General features: G+C 43.8%; 1 protein-coding gene across 3 annotated transcripts in view; it reads right to left on the reverse strand.

Moving 5' to 3' along the window:
* Window positions 1-22,054, reverse strand: part of LOC132821638 (pikachurin) — a 110,244-nt gene that overhangs the window by 56,926 nt on the left and 31,264 nt on the right. For 2 of the 3 annotated variants that reach the window (XM_060834359.1, XM_060834351.1), the window contains exons 7-9: window positions 20,758-20,924; window positions 19,286-19,351; window positions 5,229-5,338 (exon numbers count right to left, since the gene is read on the reverse strand). In XM_060834359.1, the coding sequence (XP_060690342.1) occupies window positions 5,229-5,338; window positions 19,286-19,351; window positions 20,758-20,924 (343 nt within the window). The remainder of the gene's footprint in view (window positions 1-5,228; window positions 5,339-19,285; window positions 19,352-20,757; window positions 20,925-22,054) is intronic. The other variant, XM_060834361.1, reaches the window with a different exon arrangement.

Raw genomic sequence — 22,054 nt, forward strand, 5'->3', positions numbered from 1 at the left:
TAGGGGATGGTGTTCCCATGAATTTACTGCCCTTGTCCTTCAAGATGGAAGTGGTCATGGGTTTAGAAGGTGCTGTCTAAGGAGCTTTCTGCAATACATCTTGTAGATGGTACACACTGCTGCTACTGAGCATGAGTGGTAGAGGGAATAAATGCTTGCAGATGTGATGCCAATCAAATGGACTGATTTGTCCGAGATGGTGTCGAGGTTCTTGAATGTAATTGGAGCTGCCCTCATCCAGGCAAGTGTGGAGTTTTCCATCACTTGTGCCTTGCAGATTGTGGACAGGCTTTTGGGAGTCAGGAAGTGAGTTACTCACCATAGTATTCCTAGCCTCTGACGTGCTCTTGTCGTCATAGTATTTATGTGGAGAATCCAGTTGAGTTTCTGGTCAAGGTTATAGCTCAGGATGTTTAATCCTGAATTGAATGTCAAAGCACTTGTGTACAGTGAATATACCCTAGAAAATACCCTGATCAATCCTATATCGGTCAGAAATGTATAACTCGCACTTGCTTATATGAAAATCCATCTGTCACAGCTCTACCCATTCACCTAATATATCAATATCCTGTTGTAATTTCATGCTGTTGTCAACACCACCTATACTGCTGCCTAATTATGTTGTCAGAAAATTTAAATGTTTGAATTTTTATGCCATTATCTAAGCCATTAATGGATATTGTGAATAATTGAGCCCCCAACAGAGATCTCTGAGGAACACCACTTGTCAAGTCTTGCCAGTTTGAGTGCTCACTCATTGTCCCTGTCACTCACCCAATTTCCTTGCCATGGCAGTAATTTGCACTCAGTTCCACGTGCTTCCACCTTAACTAACAGCCTCTTGTCTGGGACTTCATCAAATGCTTTCTGGAAGTGCGTATAAACAACATCCATCAACTTATGCCTGTCCTTCATCTTTGTCACATGTTCAAAAAAAACTTGATGGGATTTGCCAGACATAGCCTACCCTTCATGAATCCATGCTGATTTTCCCTTATCAGCTGAAATCTTTTGAAGTGATTAGATGCCCTATCCTTGATTCTCGACTTCAACAATTTTCCCACCACGGACATTAAGCTAACTGATCTGTAACTCCCTGGTTTCCCCCTGTCACCCTTCTTAAAGAGTGGAGCTACATGAACAAATTTCCAATCCAGGGATACAGATCCTGAAGACAGGGAACTCTGACAGATTATGGTTAGCACATTGGCTTTATGCTCTCCTACTTGTTTTAAAACCCAAGGGTGGAAACCATCAGATCCTGGGGATTTGTTACTCTTCCAGTTCCATTAATTTCCTCATTATTAATGACTTACTTCAACTACTTTTATTTTGATTCTATTCCTGATCCTCCCTTCATTTCCTTGGGACTTCCGCCAAGCTCTCCTCCTTTTCTGCTGTGACCACTGAAGCAAAATAATCGTTCATTATGTCTGCCATTTCCTCATGGTCATTGGCAATATCCGGATTCTCAGCCTTCAGTGGGCCTATAGTCCTCTTAACCAGCCGCTTTCCCATTATATAATATAAAATCTCTTCTTGGTTTTTATGTCCCTGACAAGTTTCCTTTCATAATCTTTTCTTAGTTGCTCTTAAAAACCATTTTGTGGCCCTTTGTTGGGCTTTCTATTTGTCCCATTCTGTGGAATTTCTATCGTCCTTTGTGTTTTTACAAGCTCTTTCTTTTAATGTTATGCCGTCCTGTATCTCCCTAGATTCCGTGGCGTTTTTTTTTGTGTATGAGGTGGAGCTTTTTCTTCTCATTGGTACAAACTGCTTCTGAATTGCATTAAATGTTTTTTTGAACACACTCCACTGTTCCTTGGTTGTTTTACTTATTAGCAGAACTTCCCAGTTAACCATGAATAGTTCCAGCCTCGTCTCATTAAAGTCTGCTTCACATAAATCCAAAATACTAGTATCTGATATTTGCTTACCTCTTACAAAGCTGCATGAAATTTAATTGTATTATGATCACTACAGTAATAGAGTCATAGAGATGTATAGCATGGAAACAGACCCTTTGGTCCAACTTGTCCATGCCGACCAGATATCCCAACCCAACATAGTCCCACCTGCCAGCACCCTGCCCATATCCCTCCAATCTTTCCTATTCATATACTCATCCAGGTGCCTTTAAAATGTTGCAATTGTACTAGCCTCCACCACTTTCTCTGGCAGCTCATTCCATACACGTACCACTCTCTGCATGAAAATGTTGCCCCTTAGGTCTCTTTTATATTTTTCCCCTCTCACCCTAAGCCTATGCCCTCTAGTTCTGGGCTCCCCCACCCCAGGGGAAAAGACTTTGTCTATTTATCCTATCCATGCCCCTCATGATTTTGTAAACCTCTATAAGATCAGTCCTTAGCCTTCGATGCTCCAGGGAAAACAGCTCCAGCCTATTCAGTGTCTCACTATAGCTGGCTTAACCAATGTCCTGTACAGCCGCAAAATGACCTCCCAACTCCTGTACTCAATACTCTGACCAATAAAGGAAAGGATACCAAACGTCTTCTTCACTATCTTATCTATCTGCGACTCCACGTTCAAGGAACTATGAACTATTTGACAAATGAACAACTAGGTAATGAATCAACTCAGGGTCATTGCTCATTACTACATCCAATATTCCTTGTCCCCTTGTCACATCAGGATGTATCATCATCAGAAACTATTCCAGATACAGTCTCAAAATTCACAACCTATCTGGCAGATGTTTGGCTCTCTCTCCCGATCTATGTTAAGATCAAAATCCCCCATTAGTACCACTATGCCTTTGCTATATACTTACCCAAATTCAATATTCATACAGTCCAGCACTTTTGAGACCTGGACACCAGGTTATGATTTTAGTTCCTTTACAGTATTGGAGTATATGATGCAGACATTATGCTGCACTTATGCAGAAAGCTCTGTGAGAATACTGTAAGCAGATCTAGGCATTGCACCTTAGAAAGGATGTTTTGGCCCAGAGTTCAATGCAGGAGCAAGTGAGGACTGCAGATGCTGGAAATCAGAGCCAGCAGTGTGGTGCTGGAAAAGCATCCGAGGAGCAGGAGAATTGATATTTTGAACAAGAGCTCTTCATCAATGATGAGGCTTATGAGTCGAGGGGGTGGAGAGATAAATGGGAAGTGGGTGGGGCTGGGGGAAGGTAGCTGAGAGTATGACAGGTCGATGGAGGTGGGATTATTGGTGATAGGTCAGAAAGGAGGGTGGAGCAGATAGGTGGAAAGGACGATGGACAGGTAGGACAGGTCATGAGGGCAGTGCTGAGTTTGAAGATTGGAACTGGGATAAGGTAGGGGGAGGGGAAATAAGTTCAATGCAGGTTAACAAGGATGACACATGGACTTCCGAAATTACGTTGTGAGGAGAAATGAATTTGGCCAAATTAGGCCTTTATTCTTAAGAATTTAGAAGATGAATGGGTGATTTAATTGAGATCTTCAGGAATATTAACACAGGATCGACAAAGATCAACTATTACCAGTGGTTGAAGATTCCAGAACTAGGAGCATAGTATAAAGAATTAGGGCCAGGCCAGTCATGATGTTAGAAAGTATTTCTTTATGCAAAATACAATGCAGGCTTGGAACTCTCTTTCTCAAACGGTGGGTTGATGGTGATTCATTTGTTAAATGTTAATCTGAGATAGACAAACCTTTATTAAGCAAGGGTATCAAAGTATATAAGCCCAAAGCAGGAAGAAGGAGTTTGCCACAAATTGGCCCTGATCGTATTGAATAGCAGAGCAGGCTTGAGGGGCTGAATGGCCTACACCTGCTCCTATCTTGCTTGGTATCATGTAGAATAAAACAAATTGGTTGCAAACTGGCATCTGTGATGTTGGGAGTATCTGGAGGAGGCCGAGATAGATCATCCACTCGGCACTTCTGCCTGAAGATTATTAGGAATCTTTGGCATTGATGAGTTGGGCTTCCCCATCATTGAGGAGAGAGGTGTTTATTGAATCTCCTTCCATTCATTGTTTAACTGCCCAGTATTCAGGTACGAATGTGGCAGGTTTGCAGAGCTTTGATCTTATCCCGTGGTTGTAGAATTGGTTAGTTCTGTCAGTGATCTGCTGCTTCCTGTGTTTATCATGCACGGAATTGTGGATCCTTGCCTGAGCATGAGCGAGAAAGGCTGGAGTAAAGGCAGGACTGCAACTCTTGCTTTTGTCTTATTCACTTATGAGATGTGGGAGTTGCTGGCTGGACCAGCATATATTGCCCATCCCTAGTTGCTCTTGAGAACGTGGTGAGCTGCCTGTTTGAACCACTGCTGTGCTGTAGATAGACACACAATGCACTTAGGGAGGAAGTTACAGGATTTTGACTTTGTGACAGTGAAGGAACAGCAATCAGTTTCCAAGTTAGGAGGGGAACTTGTAGCTGATTGTGTTCCCTTGTGTCTGCTGCCCTTGTCCTTCTAGATGGAAGTGGGTCATAGGTTTATAAGATGCTGTCTAAGGGACTTTTGTTTTGTACACACTGCTGCTACTAAGCGTTGGTGATGGAGGGAATGGATGCTTGTGGATGTGTTGCCAATCAAGCAGGGTTACTTTGTCCTGGATAGTATCGAGTCTTTTAGATGGTAGTCAGTCTTTGGGGATTCAGGTGGTGAATTTCTCACCACAGTATTCCTGGCCTCTGACTTGCTTTTGTAACCACTGTATTTATAGAGTGAGTCCAGTTCAGTTTCTGGTCTAAGGTAACCTCCAGGATGTTGATTGTTGGGTATTCAGTGATGGTAATGCTGTTGACCATCAAGAGGCAAAGATTAGATCCATATTCATTGGAGATGATCATTACCTGGCCCTTGTGCATATGAATGTCACTTTGCCACTTTTCAGCCTAAATGTGGATACATTGCATTTGGACATGGTTAGTTTCAGTATCTGAGAAGCCATGGATGGAGCAGAAACACACACACAACCATATATGGGAAAGCGAGGACTGCAGATGCTGGAGATCAGAGCTGGAAAAGCACAGCAGGTCAGGCAACATCCAAGGAACAGGAGAGTCGGCATTTCAGGTATACGTCCTTCATCAGAAATTCACATTCGGGCTTCTGCCTGTAATGTCAATTCTCCTGCTGTTCGGATGCTACCTGATCTGCTGTGCTTTTCCAGTGCCACACGTTATGACACATACATGTATGTATGTATACATAAGCACGCACAAACAGGCACACACCATCTCCACATGCTTTCTTACCTCCTCGATGTAAATGTCAAAGTCTGAATCATCGACAGTGAATCCAACAATATCATCAGTGTCCATGGTATAGCGTTGCCCAGAATGGCCACTGCCCAGCTCCTCTGCACCTACATAGTGTAAAACAGGAATGCATCAGATATCACAACACAAACTACTACAACCCTACCCTACACAACTCCCACCCTCATCCAATCCCAAGGAGGGAAACACTTTCCACCTTCACCACCAGCAGGCCAAATTGTCAAGCCATGCAACATCTGCCCAGATGTTAACGCAGCCCAGTTGTTGAGCGAGAAGAATGAAATGAGCTGAAGCAGTCAATCCTGTTCATTGTCCCCGGATGAATACAATAATCTCAGAAGCTGTGGAAACAGAAATGCCAGGTTGCAAGAGACCCATAGAGTGACTAATTCAGTCTGAACATTCTCTCAGTGTCGTTGTGCTGACTGGGAGGGTGGTGAGCTCAGTTGGCTGGATGGCTGGTTTGCAACGCAGAATTTACATGGGAACAGGAGGAGGCCATTTGATCCCCTGACTTTGTGCTGCCATTAAGTTGAGTCATGATTGATTCCACATGGACCATAAGAAGTGGGAGAGGAAGTAAGCCATTTAGCTCATAAAGTCTGCACCAACATCTGTTGAAATCATGTCTGATATGATTATTCTCAACTCCACTTTCTTGCCTTATCCCCACCACCTTTGATTCTCTTACTGATGAAAAATCCATTTCAGTCATGAATATTCTTCATAACCCAGCCTCGACAACCCTCGGAGATAAAAAGTTTCACAAATTTACGACCCCAAGAGAAAAAAAATTCTTCCTCATGTCTGTCTTAAATGTGTTCATGCTGAGATTGTGCCCTCTGATCTGAGACTATTTTCTACCTTTATCCTCTATCCATTCATACCCTGACCCAATGAAAATCTCAGTTTTTGAATTTAAAATTAATTTCTTAGCATCCACAGCTGTTCAGTGGGAGCAATTTTCATTTCCCACTGAGAGATTGTTTCCTGGGATTTCTCTTGCCTGCTATGGCTCAGTTGTCACAATCTTGTCAGAGTTTGGATAGTCAGGAGCTGGTTCCAGGCAGTGTCCTGGCTGATATTTATCTCTGAATTAACATTAAAAAAAACAGATTCATGCTTTGCTATTTATGGGAGCTTGCTTTGTGCAAATTGGCTATCACTTTTCTTACATTATAACTGGTGGCTATAGTCTTCAAAAGCACTTAATCGGGTAGCACAGTGGCTCTGTGGTTAGCTCTGCTGCCTCACAGCACCAGGGACCTGGGTTTGATTCCAGCCTCGGGTGGCTGTCTGTGTGGAGTTTGCATGTTCTCCCTGTGTCTGCTTGGGTTTCCTCCCACTGTCCAAAAATGTGCAGCGTGGGTGAATTAGTCAGAGTAATAGGGTAGGGGAATGGATCTGGGTGGGATACTCTTTGGAGGGTTGGTATGGACTTGTTGGGCCAAATGGCCTGTTTCCACACTGTAGGGATTCTATGGCTGGCTGCAAGACACTTTACAATGTGTGATGGTTGTAAGGAGTGTTATGTAAATACAAGTTTTACTTACATTTACTCCAGAGTATTGCATTTCACTTAGTCACCATAAACTTGAAATCATCTAAAATTCTGTATCCTAATTCACACCCATTCACATGTCTCCTGTGCTTACTGAATCTGATCTACGTGACTTATGGTTGAAAAGTGTGGCACTGGAAAAGCACAGCAGGTCAGGCAGCATCCGATGAGCAGGAGAATCGACGTTTCAGGCATAAGCATTCCTGATGAAGGGCTTATGCCTGAAAAGTCAATTCTCCCTCTCCTCGGATGCTGCCTTACCTGCTGTACATTTCCAGCACCACACTCTCCAATCTGATCTCCAGCATCTGCAGTCTTCACTTTCTTCTACCCTGGCTCATGGCCAGCCAAGTTTTAAAATGTTAACTTTTTTATTTAAATACCCCCATGTCCCTTCCCATGCCTATCCAGTCACCTCCTCTGAGCCCTCTGTTCTCCTCTCATTCCACACTTTGTAGCGCATTCCTCAGTGTTAAATGATTGACAATCATGCTTTCAGCTGCCTTGTCTCTAAACTCTGAAATTCCCTGCTTCCCTTTATTCCATGGTGCATGATTCTAAAACTCTATCTTGCTTTCATCTGCAGCTAATTTATAAACTCTCTCTCTTTAATAAGGCTTTTGGACACCAATACTAAAATATCCCAGTTGGGCTCAGTACCAAATTTTGTCTGATAACCACTCCAGTAAATCACTTTGGGCAATTTTATTTTGTTCAGGGTGCTACATGAAACAAGTTGATGTTGCTTTAATTTTATGGCTCTGTCCTGCCATTCTAGATTGTCCCTCAAATCCCCCAAAACATTTTGAATTTTTAAAATTATTCTAAACGCCTCAGTTAGATCTCTTTGTGATCTCCCAAACTCAAGTGGAAGCTCGTCTAGTCTACACAATGTGTCCTCATAATTGAGCCATAATTAAACACTGCTGTCATTCCATTGAGTCTATTCATCGACATCCTGTCTCTTTAGGAAACACTGGTGCTCCCTGTTGATAACCAGAAACCAGAAGTTAGATCTCACAGGCACAACAGGGATCAGTAAAGAAAGAAGATAAGTAGGTATGGTTTTATATCGTAACAAAAATCTCGAGCAGCACCAAGAGCTAAGGAACAATGATTGGATACGAATGAGAGAGGCTGGGTCAGGTTGGGTTGTTTTACTTGGGGCAGAAAAAGTTGAGGGGGGGAACCTGATAGAGGTGTATAAGAGGGACAAAGACAATGTGGGTAGAAAATATCTTTCCTTTCCGTTAAAGGATCAATAATAAGTGGGCTTAATTTTAAAGTGAAAGGCAGGAGGGTTAGAGGGGTTTGAATTATATTTTCTTTCACCCAGACATCTGGAATTCACTGCCTCAGAGAGTAGTTGAGGTGGAAAACCTCACAACCTTTAAAATAAAACTTGGATGAGCACTTAAAACGTCATAACATTCAAGGCCAAGTTGTGGAAAATGGGATGACTGCAAATAGGTCAGTGCAGACTCGATGGGCCGAAGGGACTCTTCTGTGCTGTATCACTCAACGAGATGCAGATTTGAGGATGGACATGTGGAGTAATGAAAGAAAGACCAGATCAAGAACTAGCACATCAGAGGGTCTGGGAAGATTGTGGGAACACCGAAGAAAGTAGCAGAGAAGATTCTTAAATATTACACAACCCCCTGCTGGGGAGAGAGGTGGGGAAATATGGCAAGGAGACAGATGAGGATGGGAGAACTTGGAAGAAGCAGAAGAAGAAGGTGAACAGGACAGCCAAAGACCAGATGGAAAGATATGGGGAATACTAAACTGCAGTGGGATTGAAAGAGAAATGGGTGACTGACAGGAGGAGTTAGAGAAGGGTGATAACCTTGCTTGGGGGGGTGTGATAATCCCCAGTCAAAATAAGAAATAGATAGAAGAGAAAGAAGACACTGATTATTCTCAAAGCAACTGGAATAAATGGGACCCAACCCAGTTGATTTCACAGACTGGAATCTACATGAAAGCATACTGAGCGAAGTTTTAAACAACACCCCGCATTGTGTCCAATTGAGATGAAACAAACATCAAAAAATATGTTTCTGAAGTAGCAACATGACCCAAGGCATCTCACAGAGTTCTCATTAAAACAGGGAGACTCGCATCAAAGGAGATTTCAGGAGAGGGTGACAAAGATTCGGCCAAAGTGGTTAAGTTTTAAGAAAAGACATAAACGCGAATAGAGAAATGGAGGGGGTTAGAGCGAATACCAGAGCTTAGGACTCAGACAGCTGAAGGCCCAACCATTCATGGTGAAGGGAGTTAATGTGGGAATTTCAAAACGAAGAATTGGGGCGGCATGGTGGCTCCGTGGTTAGCACTGCTGTCTCACAGCACCAGAGTCCCAGCTTCGAATCCAGCCTCGGGTGTGGAGTATGCACATTCTCCCTGTGTCTGCATGGGTTTCCTCCAGGTGCTCCGGTTTCCTCCCACAGTCCAAAGATATGCAGATCAGGTGAATTGGCCGTGCTAAATTGCCCATTGTGTTAGGTGCATTAGTCAGAGGGAAATGGATCTGGGTGGGTTACTCTTTGGAGGGTCGGTGTGGACTTGATGGGCTGAAGGGCCTGTTTCCACACTGTAGGAAATCTAATCAAATCAGAAATTTAGCAAATCTTTGGTTTGGAATCACAATGCCATATGATCTGGGTACTCAGCATAACTCTCAACATTACTGACTCACCTTATTCATTTTCACAGTCCCATCTCCTTTCCATATCTCTCCCAAGTCAACTTCTCACCAATACCCCTCATTCCCTTGTTTTCCACAAGAACAAATTGAATGATCTCTTGACCCCATTGACCAGAATCACTTCCATGTCATTCACTGTTAACCTTCTTCAAAGCTGGACTGCTGCTTCTGTTGTTGCCCCTCACCTAACGGATGCAACCTGAGATTTATGACTGGATGCACATTTCCTCAGAATATACCACCCAATCTTGACTTGCTTATGTCCTTCCACAAGAGTCATGTACAATGTTGACCACAGATGAGGCCATTCAGCCTACTGTGCCCATAGTAGACTTCCCCTTGCTGGTTGTTTTGCCAGTTCACTTAAATGTCCTCCGGTTACTGTTGCCAGTGGAAACAGTCTCAAATATAACCTCACAAGGGCAGGAACAATGTTTGCAGTTACTGTGAGAAGGAGGTGAAAATGATCCCTGGTAGCAATTAGTCAAATGCCTTTCCTCCAAAGTCAACAAAGGAGAAAGTCTGACACATGAGCAAAAAGATTGATTCTGATCGTGTCCAGACAAATGTCACCTCCTCTAAGTTTCTCAAGTGAAGTAATTGGTAACTGGTTTCGGTAATGAGCTAATGATGTCGATCATGAAGAATGCTCAAAGTGGAACCAAACCACGAACCATGATCAGTGAAGGGGGAAGATGCTTAGATTTATATTGAATACCAGGAGCATTAAAGAAACACTGGTGTTGTGCCAGAATCTTTGACTGTCAGAAACCAGATTGAGGGAGTTAGGAGCTTGTTTGCCTCTGATGTTTGTTGATGGATAAATAGAGGGAAAAATTGAACAGCGATTACAAATCCAAGCCAGTGAGTGTATGGAGAGACAGGTTGGGCCTGATCACTTTGACTATCAGAAGGCAAACCATGCTCCCCCTCCAACCAGAGCTGAAAATGTGTTGCTGGTTAAAGCACAGCAGGTCAGGCAGCATCCAAGGAACAGGAAATTTGACGTTTCGGGCACAAGCCCTTCATCAGGAATGAGGAAAGTGAGACTTTCCTTATTCCTGATGAAAGGCTTGTGCCCGAAACGTCGAATTTCCTGTTCCTTGGATGCTGCCTGACCTGCTGCGCTTTAACCAGCAACACATTTTCAGCTCTGATCTCCAGCATCTGCAGACCTCACTTTTTACTCCCCCTCCAACCACCCCCACCCCCATAATCATGCTCATTTACAAACATTAGCTCATGGTTCAGCTCAACAATAGAATTTTTAACTTAGTTTACAAATACTCTGTGGCTTTTTTCCTTCCTACCTCAGTAGTCTCCTCCAACTCACAACTCTCTGAGATCTCTGTACTCCTGTAATTCTGCTACTCTAAGTATCCATCACCAGAATCAGTCCACTATTGGCAGCTGTGTCTGCAGCTGGCAAGACCTTGAGCTCAGGAAATCTCTCTCTAAACCTCTCTGTCCTTCTACCACTCTCTGCTCCTTCCATTAAAGAGTTCCTTTTTGACTATGCATTCCAACTGCATCCATCTGGGACACGGCATCTTTTCCACAGTGATTATACCAAAGATGAAAAATAACATTTACAGGGGCCAAAGGAAAAGAACTGTGGGAGAATGGGACTTACAGAGAGTTGCTTTTGGACTGAGCTCTAGCATGGACAGGATTGATTGAATGGTCTCCTCTTCTGTAACTATCCTATGATTCTATAAAAGTACGCTATAAATGCGCATTCTCATGGGAAGGTCAAAATCAAAGGAGTTGTGTGACTGTACAAAATGTTGTTGTGAGGGTTGTAATAAATTGGATGATAATTGGATGAGAAAGAATGAACTGTCTTTAGATGACAAGGAACAGACAAAAAGGATGATTAAGGTCAATGGTGTTAACTTGATCATAAGAAGTTAAACTGGTGGATGACTTGGTGGCTGCATTTGCTAATGTGCTCAGTGCATGTTATTTTACTCACACTGTTTAGAACCATCTCTTTAATCAGGAATTGAGCTGATTTCACTTACCCTGGACAAAATGATCCCTAGGCCAAGTATACAGCTTACCTGAATTGTAAACCCAACCTTTGCTGCCTCACCATGCTGAGACCATTTAGGAGAAAAGAGGAGAAAGTGAAGTTTGCAGATGCTGGCGAGTCAGAGTCAAAGAGTGTGCTGCTGGAAAAGCACAGCAAGTCAGACAGCATCCAAGGAGCAGGAAAGTCAACATTTTGGGCAAAGACCCACCTTGCTCTGTGTAAAAAGAGCATATGGTGGAGCAGATTTAATGGCTGAATGTCCTGCTCTGGGACACATGCATTAAACAACCCCACTGCTCTGTGGCCGACCATTTCATCTCCCCGTTCCACTCCTCCAAGGTCATGCAAGCCCTCGGCCTCCTCCAATGCCAAATCCAAGCCACCTGACGCCTGGAGGAAGAATGCTGCATCTTCTGCCTTGCGACCGTCCAACCACACAGCATCAAACAGAGAACATTACAGCGCAGTACAGGCCCTTCGGCCTTCGATGTTGTGCCGACTTGTCATACCAATCTGAAGCCCATCTAATCTACGCTATTTCATGTACATCCATATGCTTGTCCAATGGTGACTTAAATGTACTTAAAGTTGGTGAATCTACTACCGTTGCAGGCAAAGCATTCCATACCCTTACTACTCTCTGAGTAAAGAAACTACCTCTGACATCTGTCCTATATCTATCACTCCTCAATTTAAAGCTATGCCCCCTGGTACTCGCCGTCACAATACTTGGAAAATGACTCTCCCTGTCCACCCTATCTAACCTTCTGATTATCTTATATGTCACTATTAAGTTACCTCTCAACCTTCTTCTCTCTAATGAAAATAGCCTCAAGTCCCTCAGCCTTTCCTTGTTAGACCTTCCCTCCATACCAGGCAACATCCTAGTAAATCTTCTCTGCACCCTTTCCAAAGCTTCCACATCCTTCTTATAATGCGGTGACCAGAACTGTACACAATACTCCAAGTGCCGCCACACCAGAGTTTTGTACAGCTGTAGCATAACCTCATGGTTCCGGAACTCAATCCCTCTATTAATAAAAGCTAAAACACCATATACATTCTTAACAACCCTGTCAACCTGGGTGGCAACTTTCAAGGATCTGTGCACATGGTCACCAACATCTCTCTGCTCATCTACACTACCAAGAATCTTACCATTAGCCCAGTACTTTGCATTTCGGTTACTCTGACCAAAGTGAATCACCTCACACTTGTCCGTGTTAAACTCCATTTGCCACCTCTCAGCCCAGCTCTGCAGATTTTCTATGTGTCTCTGTAACCTACAACATCCTTTGTCACGATCCACAACTCCACTGACCTTAGTGTCATCTGCAAATTTACTAACCCATCCTTCTACGTCCTCATCTAGGCCGTTTATAAAGTTGATGAACAGCAGTGAACCCAACACTGACCCTTGCGGTACACCACTGGTAACTGGACTCCAGGATGAACATTTCCCATCAACCACCACCCTCTGTCTTCTTTCAGCAAACCAATTACTGATCCAAACTGCTATATCTCCCACAATCCCATTCCCCTGCATTTTGTACAATAGCCTAGTGTGGGGAACCTTGTCGAATGCCTTGCGTTCCATATACACCACATCAACTGGTTTACTCTCAGCTACCTATTTGGTCATCTTCTCAAAGAACTCAATGAGGTTCGTGAGGCACGACCTACCCTTGACAAAATGGTGCTGACTATCCCTAATCAAATTATTCTTTTCTAGATGATTATAAATCCTATCTCTTATAACCTTTTCCAACAAATAACCAACAACTGAAGTAAGGATCACTGGTCTATAATTACCAGGGTTGTCGCTACTCCCCTTCTTGAACAGGGGAACCAGCAGTCTATCCTCCAGTCTTCTGGCACTATTCCTGTAGACAATGACGATTTAAAGATCAATGCCAAAGGCTTGGCAATCTCCTCTCTGGCTTCCCAGAGGATCCTAGGATAGATCCCATCTGGCCCAGGGGACTTATCTATTTTCACACTCTGCAGGATTTCTAATAACTCTTCCTTGTGAACCTCAATCCCACCTAGTCTAGTAGCCTATATCTCAGTCTTCTCCTTGACAACATTATTGTTTTCTAGAGTGAATACTGTAGAAAAAATATTCATTTAGTGCTTCCCCTATCTCCTCTGATTCCCCTCACAACTTCCCACTACTATCCTTGATTGGCTCTAATATTACTCTTGTAATTCTTTTCTTCCTTAAATACCTATAGAAAGCCTTAGGATCTACCCGGATCCTATCCGCTAACAACTTCTCATGTCTCCTCCTGGCTCTTCTGAGCTCTCTAGATCTTTCCTGGCTACCTTGTAATCCACAAGTGCCCTAACTGAGCCTTCACATCTCATCCTAACATAAGCCTTCTTCTTCCTCTTGACCAGAGATTCCACTTCCTTCATAAACCACGGCTCCTGCCCTCTACAGTTTCCTCCCTGCCTGACAGCTACATACTTATCTAGGACACAGGAGCTTTTCCTTGAATGTGCCCATCCCCTGCAGTTTCCTTCCCTATCCTATGCTTCCTAAATCTTGCCTAATCGCATCGTAATTGCCTTTCCCCCAGCTGTAATTCTTGCCCAGTGGTATACACCTATCCCTTTCTGTCACTAAAGTAAACATAACAGAATTGTGATCGCTATCACCAAAGTGCTCACCTCCTTCCAAGTCTAACACCTGGCCGGGCTCATTGCCCAGTACCAAATCAAATGTAGCTTCGCCCCTTGTTGGCCTGTCTACATGCTGTGTCAGGAAACCCTCCTGCACACACTGGACAAAACTGACCCATCTATAGTACTCGTACTATAGTGTTCCCTGTCAATATTTGGAAAGTTGAAGTCTCCCATGACAACTACCCTGTCTCTCTCACTCCTATAGAGAATCATCTTTGCTATCCTTCCCTCAACATCTCTGGAACTATTCGGAGGCCTATAGAAAACTTCCAACAGGGTGACCTCTCCTTTCCTGTTTCTAACCTCAGTTGACGAGTCTCCAAGCATCCTTTCTGCAACTGTAATACTGTCCTTGACAAACAATGCCACACCTCCCCCTCTTTTACCATCCTCTCTGTTCTTACTGAAACATCTAAATCCTGGAACCTGCAACAACCATTCCTGTCCCTGCTTTATCCACGTCTCTGAAATGGCCACAATATCGAAGTCCCAGGGACCAACCCATGCTGCACGTTCACCCATCTTATTCTGAATGCTCCTGGCATTGAAGGAGGCACACTTCAAACCAACCTCTTGCTTGCCAGTGCCATTTTGCGCCCCGGAAACTTGATTTTGGACCTCCCTATTCTCAACCTTTTCTATACTCGAACGACAATTTTGGTTCCCATCCTCCTGCTGGATTAGTTTAAACCCACCCCCAATAGCCTTAGCGAATGTCCCCCCCAGGATATTGGTACCCCTCTGATTCAGATGAAGACCATCCTGCTTGTAGAGGTCCCACCTACCCCAAATTTGGAGATTTCAGCAGTTTCCTCATCTCCCCTTCCCCCACCATATCTCAGATTCAATCCTCCAACTCGGTACTGCCCTCTTGAATTATCCTACCTGTCCATCTTCCTTCCCACCTATCTGCTCCACCCTTTGCTCTCACCTATCACCATCACCCCTCCACCTGCATCCATCTATCGCCTTCCTTGCTACCTTTCCCCCAGCCCAACCCCCCCTTCCCCGCCTTCCCCTTCCCTTTCAAAATATTGACTCTCCATCTCCATTTGTGGGTGGCACGGTGGCACAGTGGTTAGCACTGCTGCCTCACAGCGGCAGATACCCGGGTTCAATTCCCACCTCAGGCGACTGACTGTGTGGTGTTTGCACATTTTCCCCGTGTTTGCTTGGGTTTCCTCCCACAGTCCAAAAATGTGCAGGTTAGGTGAATTGGCCATGCTAAATTGCCCGTAGTGTTAGGTGAAGGGGTAAATGTAGGGGAATGGGTCTGGGTGGGTTGCTCTTCGGCGGGTCGGTGTGGACTTGTTGGGCTGAAGGGCCTGTTTCCACACAGTAAGTAATCTAATCTACTCGGATACTGCCTGACCTGCTGTGCTTTTCCGCCACCACACTTTTTAACTCTGACTGCCCAGCATCTGCTCCTATGTCTTATAGTCTTTAACAATCTCAGGATATTCGAAAATCACTTTTCAGCTAACCCTGATGTTATAGAGTCAGATTTTCAATAGGCATTAGGGATCCTGTTGAGTCGGGAAACACTGCTTTTGCTGGAGAAAGAATTGTCCTCTGCCTTCCTGGACTGGAAAGATTCTCATGCGGTTTCTGGCAGGTCAGGGAGACTCTGAGTACACAGCACACACTCTCTCAGGGTTCCACATTCCTTATTGTGAACACCACAGGAAATCTGCATTTCCTGCAGCATGTTCGTTGCTGTGTACTGGTATGGGTTTTGAAAAATGTAATAACACATACACCACCATGGAAAGTTTGTTATTGGGAAAACCTTATTGAGAAGTTGGGAACATTCTGAAAAGTGAACTTGAAATGCTTTTGAGATCTTCCACTGTCCCTATGAGAGGGTTGATTGTTATGTAGATGTGATTTACTATAGACAGCCAGCCTGAAAATATTGATGAGGCTAACTTTAGATTATGGGAGGATATAGATAGACTGGTCAGATGGGCTGAGCAGTGGCAAGTGAGGTGAAATATGGGCAGGACAAACAAGGCAAGGCAGTACAGTACAAGATGAACAGTAGGACCATGGGAATCACCAAGGATCAGATGGATCTTAGTGCGCATGTTCACTAGTCCCTTAGGAAATCAAGACAGGTGGATAAAGTGGTTAAAAAGGCATGTGGTATACTTGCTTTTATTAGCTGAGACATAGATTTTAAGAGCAGGGTGGTGATGCTGTGACTGGGTAAAATATTGGTTAAAGTATTGTGTGCTGAACTGAAATTTACATCGATAGGTGGAATGGATTTCAGTGGTGAGGGTTCAGAGCAGATTTACCAGGATGTTGCCTGGGCTGAAGAGTTTTAGTTATGAAAAGAGATTGGATAGATTGGAGTCTTTTCCTTGGAGCAGAGGTGATTGAGGGAGTACATGATTGAGATGTGTAAAATTATGGGGTATGTAGACAGGGGAGAACGTTTCCCCTTGGTGGAGGGATTGATGACCATGGAGCATAGAGTTAAGGTAAGGGGCAGGCAGCTTTGAGGTGATATGAGGAAAATTGTTTTCTCCCAGAGGATGGTGAGAATCTGGGACTGACTGCCTATTAGAGAGGCAGAAACCCTCATAACATCGAAGAGGTTATGAACACACGAGGATATGGGCAAAGTGCTGGACAATGGAATTAGATGAGGGGAGTGGTTATTTATGATTGACACAGACTCGATGGGCTGAAGGGCCCTTTCTGTGCTGTAGACGTCAAAGAGCCTATAACTGTAAGTTGACCCCTATATTCATGAGCATTATCTAATTATTCTCATGCTTCATGTAGTTTTCTAGTTGTCAGAAGTACTATAATACACGTGAATGAACTAAAATAAAATATCGTCTTAGCCTCTGCTGTCATAGCTAGTACTACGATTTAAATCAACTGACAAAGATTAACTTCCCTACAGTACAGAAACAGGCCCTTTGGCCCAACAAGTCCACACTGACCCTTCAAAGAGTAACCCGCCCAGACCCATTCCCCATATTACCTCTGATCAATGCACCAAACACTATGGGCAATTTAGCATGGCCAATTCACCTGACCTGCACATCTTTGGATTGGGGGAGGAAACCCACACAGACACAGGCAGAATGTGCAAACTCCACACAGACAGTCACCCCAGGTGGGAATTGAGCCCAGGTCCCTGGCACTGTGAGGCAGCAGTGCTAACCACTGAGCCACCATGCCACCCCTTAAAATTGAAAGTAAGACACAACTGGGCTTCCTCCCTCCAGTGACTCATAGACATTGTGCTCTGAAAATAAATGGAATTATCGTAGTGTAAGTTGCATCAGTTTCAGACAATGTAGCTGGAAGCTATTAGAATGGCTATAACTGCCATAATGAGTGTTTGACTGAGTTTCAAATGCTTATAGATAACTTGGCGGGGACGTTTCCAGGGATGATACAAACTTTTAAGAGGTTCAAATGGTACCTTTTGGTTGGTTAATTGTTTGTAGAAGGGTGATCTGAGGGGACATGGGTGTGAGTGAGTAACAATGTTTTAGGGCCAGTAAAGGAAGTTAAGCACTGGGCTGCTCCAATGGAGAACAAGGCTCAACCCCATACTGTGTTTACTCACTCCATCACAGCTTACAACACGCACAAAAATCAAAACTCCTGGGCAAACTCACAGAGGAGTCAGGTGTATATTTTGGCAGGTTAAAAAAGTGCAAAAGGTTTGGTTTTTCCTGAGCCCAAAGGAACAAAATTGCTCAAACTTATTGGTGTAATGCAGAAAATGTGGCTGACAATTTCTACACAGCAAACTCACATTGATAGCAATGCAACAATGACTAGATACTCTGCCTAATGATGTTGCTTGAGAGATAAAAACTCAGCCAGGATACCTGGGAGAATCCCCGGCTCTGCTTCGATACAGTGTCATGGCATTTTACATCCACCTGAAAGGGCAGCTTGGGACTCAGTTTAATGTGTGATCTAAAAAGACAACACTTCTGACAATGCAGCACTCCCTCAGTACTGCAGTGAAATGTCAGGCTGGATTATATGCTCACATCGCTGGAATGGGACTTGAACCTGTGATTTTCTGGCTGTAGAAGTGTTACTTACTGAGCTACAGACTAGGGATCAAACAGTCAATATGGTTGTCTCTGAACCACAGCCAATCTCTGCTTTAAACCAGCTCATCTAGCAGAGTCTGAAATCGGAATGACTGTTTCACAGATGACAAAGCTGTTCAAAACCCTTTAGTTTTCCTTCCCTCCACTATCCGTGGCTTCTGATAGCCAAACCTTGCATCCATTTTCTTGTTTTTAATAAGCATATAGCATGTGTGCGTCTAATTGCCTCCAAATGTATATCCACTTCCTGGTAATCCCATGTGCCATGCAGTTCAATGTGAATTTGATTGAGTCCATCCCTTCCCAAGCTGATGACGAGCGAGGAGATGAGGGTTAGTGGCCAATGCTGGATGAGGATGTTTGCTGTGAGAATGTGTGTGTTTAAGAACGTAATTGGGCGTCTGGTAGTGAGTGTGTCTGTGGGTGTAAGTATATGAGAACATGTGTATATGTGTGAGGGCAAGAGATGCTATGCTTGTGTGCACGTGTTTTTGAAGGTGAGCATTTGTGCCTCTGTGAGTATGTGTATGCGTGTGCACGTGTATGTGAAAGAAAGAGAGAGACACACACAAAATGTTTCTGTTTGTATGTGTGAGACTGAGAGTGAGAGAGATTGCATGCCAATCCATCTTTGTGTGAGAGTAGATATTTGTGAAACAGTTTACTTGGGTATGTGAGAGTGAGTGTGTGTGAAAGATTGGGTGTAATTTTCTCTGTCTCTGACAGAGTGTGTCAGTCGATATGTAAATCTGTGAGAGTGTGTGTGTCTGTGAGACAATATATTTGTGCATGTGTGTGAGAGAGCAAGAGAAAGAGTGTGTGTGTCAGAGTGACAAAGAGTGTGTGAGAGATAGAGAGAAAGAGAGTGTGTGTGTCTGTGTATGATGCTGGGTTAGCGAGCTGGAATGATGGTGCACTGATGAGCTGGGATGCAGCCTATACCTGTGAACCTGTACCCAGAGTCCACTTCGTAACGGAACACCCGCTCTGTAGAAACCATCCAATCGGCTTGTCGTCGACAGGAAAGAAAGCATTCATTAGCACAAACATATCCCCCTTTCCACAATCAACGGTGCACTCCACCCCTCCCTCATCGTGAGACTTTTTAATCATCCATGGGTCATGGGTGTGACAATGGTGAGGGAGTGTCTGTGTTGTGATAGACAATGAATCCCATCTGCATAAGGAGCAGACAAATTATACAAAAGAGTGTACTGATACTGTTACACTCACAGAACCATAGGAACAGGACTGAGCCACTTAACCTGCCCTCAACTCAGACAGATCATGGCTGACCTTCAAACTCAAAACAGCATTTTTTTACACATCGCCCTTGTTTCATTTGCAAATCACTTTGAAATCTAAGCCCTTTTATTCTTCTTTCCCTCATTCATGGGATGAGGGCATCGCTGGCTAGGCAGCATTTAGTGCTCATCCCTAATTGCCAGTTAAGAGTCAGTCACATTGATGTGGGTCTGGTGTTACATGTAGGCCAGGTCAGGTAAGCATGGCAGTTTCCTCCCCCAAAGGACATCAGATGGGTTTTTCCAACAATCGATTCATGGTCACCATTAGATTCATAATTCCAGATATTTATTGAATTCAAATTTCACCATATAACCTGCCAGGATTTGAACCCGGGCCCCCAGCATATTACCTGGATCTCTGGATTACCAGCCCAGCGATAATACTACTTGGTCATCGCCCATCGCCTCCCCATGTTCCTTTTATACAAAAGAACAATTTCTCCATTTCTAGTTGATCCAACCCACTCAGGATTTTGAAAATCTCTGTCAGATCCCCACTCAGCCTTTTTCTCATCAGGGAGAACTGTCCCTCCTTCTTCAATCTATCCTTATCACTGCAGTTTCTAGTCCCTGGAAGTATTCTTGTAAATCACTTTTGCGCACTCTCCAATCCACTTCTGTTAATGTTTCAGCCACAGGTGTATATGATACTCCAGCTGAGATTTAACAATTATTTAGCATAAGTTCAACATCATCTCCTTGCTCTTGTACTCTATGTTCCTGCTGGTAAAGTTGAGAACACTGTATATCATTGTTCACAATTGTGGTATAACTATCTTCAACATAATTCCTAATTCTTAGTTTATTTGCTCATTGCTGGCAATGTTAGGGGTGTGTGTGTGTGTGTGTGTGTGTGTGTGTTTTTTTTCCCAAATCCTTGCTGTGGCCAGGTTTGCCAATTTGCAGACTTGCAGCTAAAAGTCACAATGCTGTCTGCTCTGCAGTTGCCTCGTGTAACTGGAAGTTGCGGAGGTCTTTAGGCCTGTACTGAAATACTCATCCTGTGCACACAGGATGGAAATCCATCTTTCCCCTTTTTACACCAACAGGTTGTGCATCCAGAATCTGTTCTACCCCTTAAATAAACACGGCAGTATTTGAACTAACCGAGTGTCTTGACAGCATTGCTGGGCTCACTGCGTAAGCTTGCGCCATGAGCATTGACTGCCCGGACTGCAAACTGATATTTCACGTTCGCTTCCAGTCCCTTGATCAGTGTGGATTCCGATTGGATCTTTTCACCTATCAGTGTCCAGGTGTCATTAAGTTCAGACCTAGGGAGAAAGTCAAGTCAATAAATAAATCTTGGCTGGGACAGCACAAGTCATTGTACCTCACAAGGTGAGGAGGATGAAACACCAAGACTGAGAATGAGTTAACAATTAAATGGTACAAAATTCCACTGGGAGCAGTTTATGGACAAGCAGACGCCCAGAGAATGATCAAAATTCTGTAAGAAGTAACTCCATCAAATGACCCCCTTCACTGTGGCTGGGGCAATTCACAGAACTCCCTCCCTAATTATAGAATCCTTACAATGTAAAAAGGGGTTATTTGGCCCATCAGGTCTGCACTGACCCTTGAAGATCATCCCACTCAGACCCAGCCTCCTGCCATATTCCTGTAATCCCACATTTCCAATACCTAATCCACATAGCCTACATATTCCTGGACACAATGGAGAACTCAGCATGGCCAATGCACCTATCCTCTACATCTCTGTACTGTGGGAGGAAACTACAGTACCTGGGAGAAACTCACTCAGACACGGAGAACGTGCAAACTCCACACAGACAGGTTGGAATTGAACCCAAGGTCCCTGGTACTGTGAGGCACCAGTGCTAACGACTGAGCCACTGTGCTGCCCCTAATGGCACTGTGGGTTGACCTACAGTGGTTCAAGAAGGCAGCTCACTAGCACCTTCTCAAGGGAATGGGCAGTAAATGAAGCCACATCCCACAACTGAATAAAAGAAAGGACAAATTTGAACTCAGTGGTGGGCTGAGTGGCCTCCTCCTGTGGATTCCTAGTCTATGGATTAAATAAATCTGTGATAAATAGCCAATATCAATAATAATGCAAAAAGCATGTAAAAATTCAACTGAACTTTCACAGAAGGAAATCTGCCATCCCTATCTGGCCTAGGCCTATATGTGACTCCAGACATATAGTGATATCATTGACATTTTCCAGTTTATTCTGATTATTGTTTTGAGTTGTGGTTTGGTTTAACTAGATGCGTTGCCATGCCATTTCAGTGTAAATTTCCTCAGTGTATTTCTTATTGCTCTCCATGTGGAAATTGGAGATTGCTGCTCGGCCCCTGACTGCAGGAAGGTGTGGCTTTCTGGCTGCACTTTCCCAGAACAATTAGTCATAGAGTCATAGAGTTGTACAGCATGA

Source organism: Hemiscyllium ocellatum, chromosome 2 (genome assembly GCF_020745735.1).
Source record: "Hemiscyllium ocellatum isolate sHemOce1 chromosome 2, sHemOce1.pat.X.cur, whole genome shotgun sequence".
NCBI classification, from domain to species: domain Eukaryota; kingdom Metazoa; phylum Chordata; class Chondrichthyes; order Orectolobiformes; family Hemiscylliidae; genus Hemiscyllium; species Hemiscyllium ocellatum.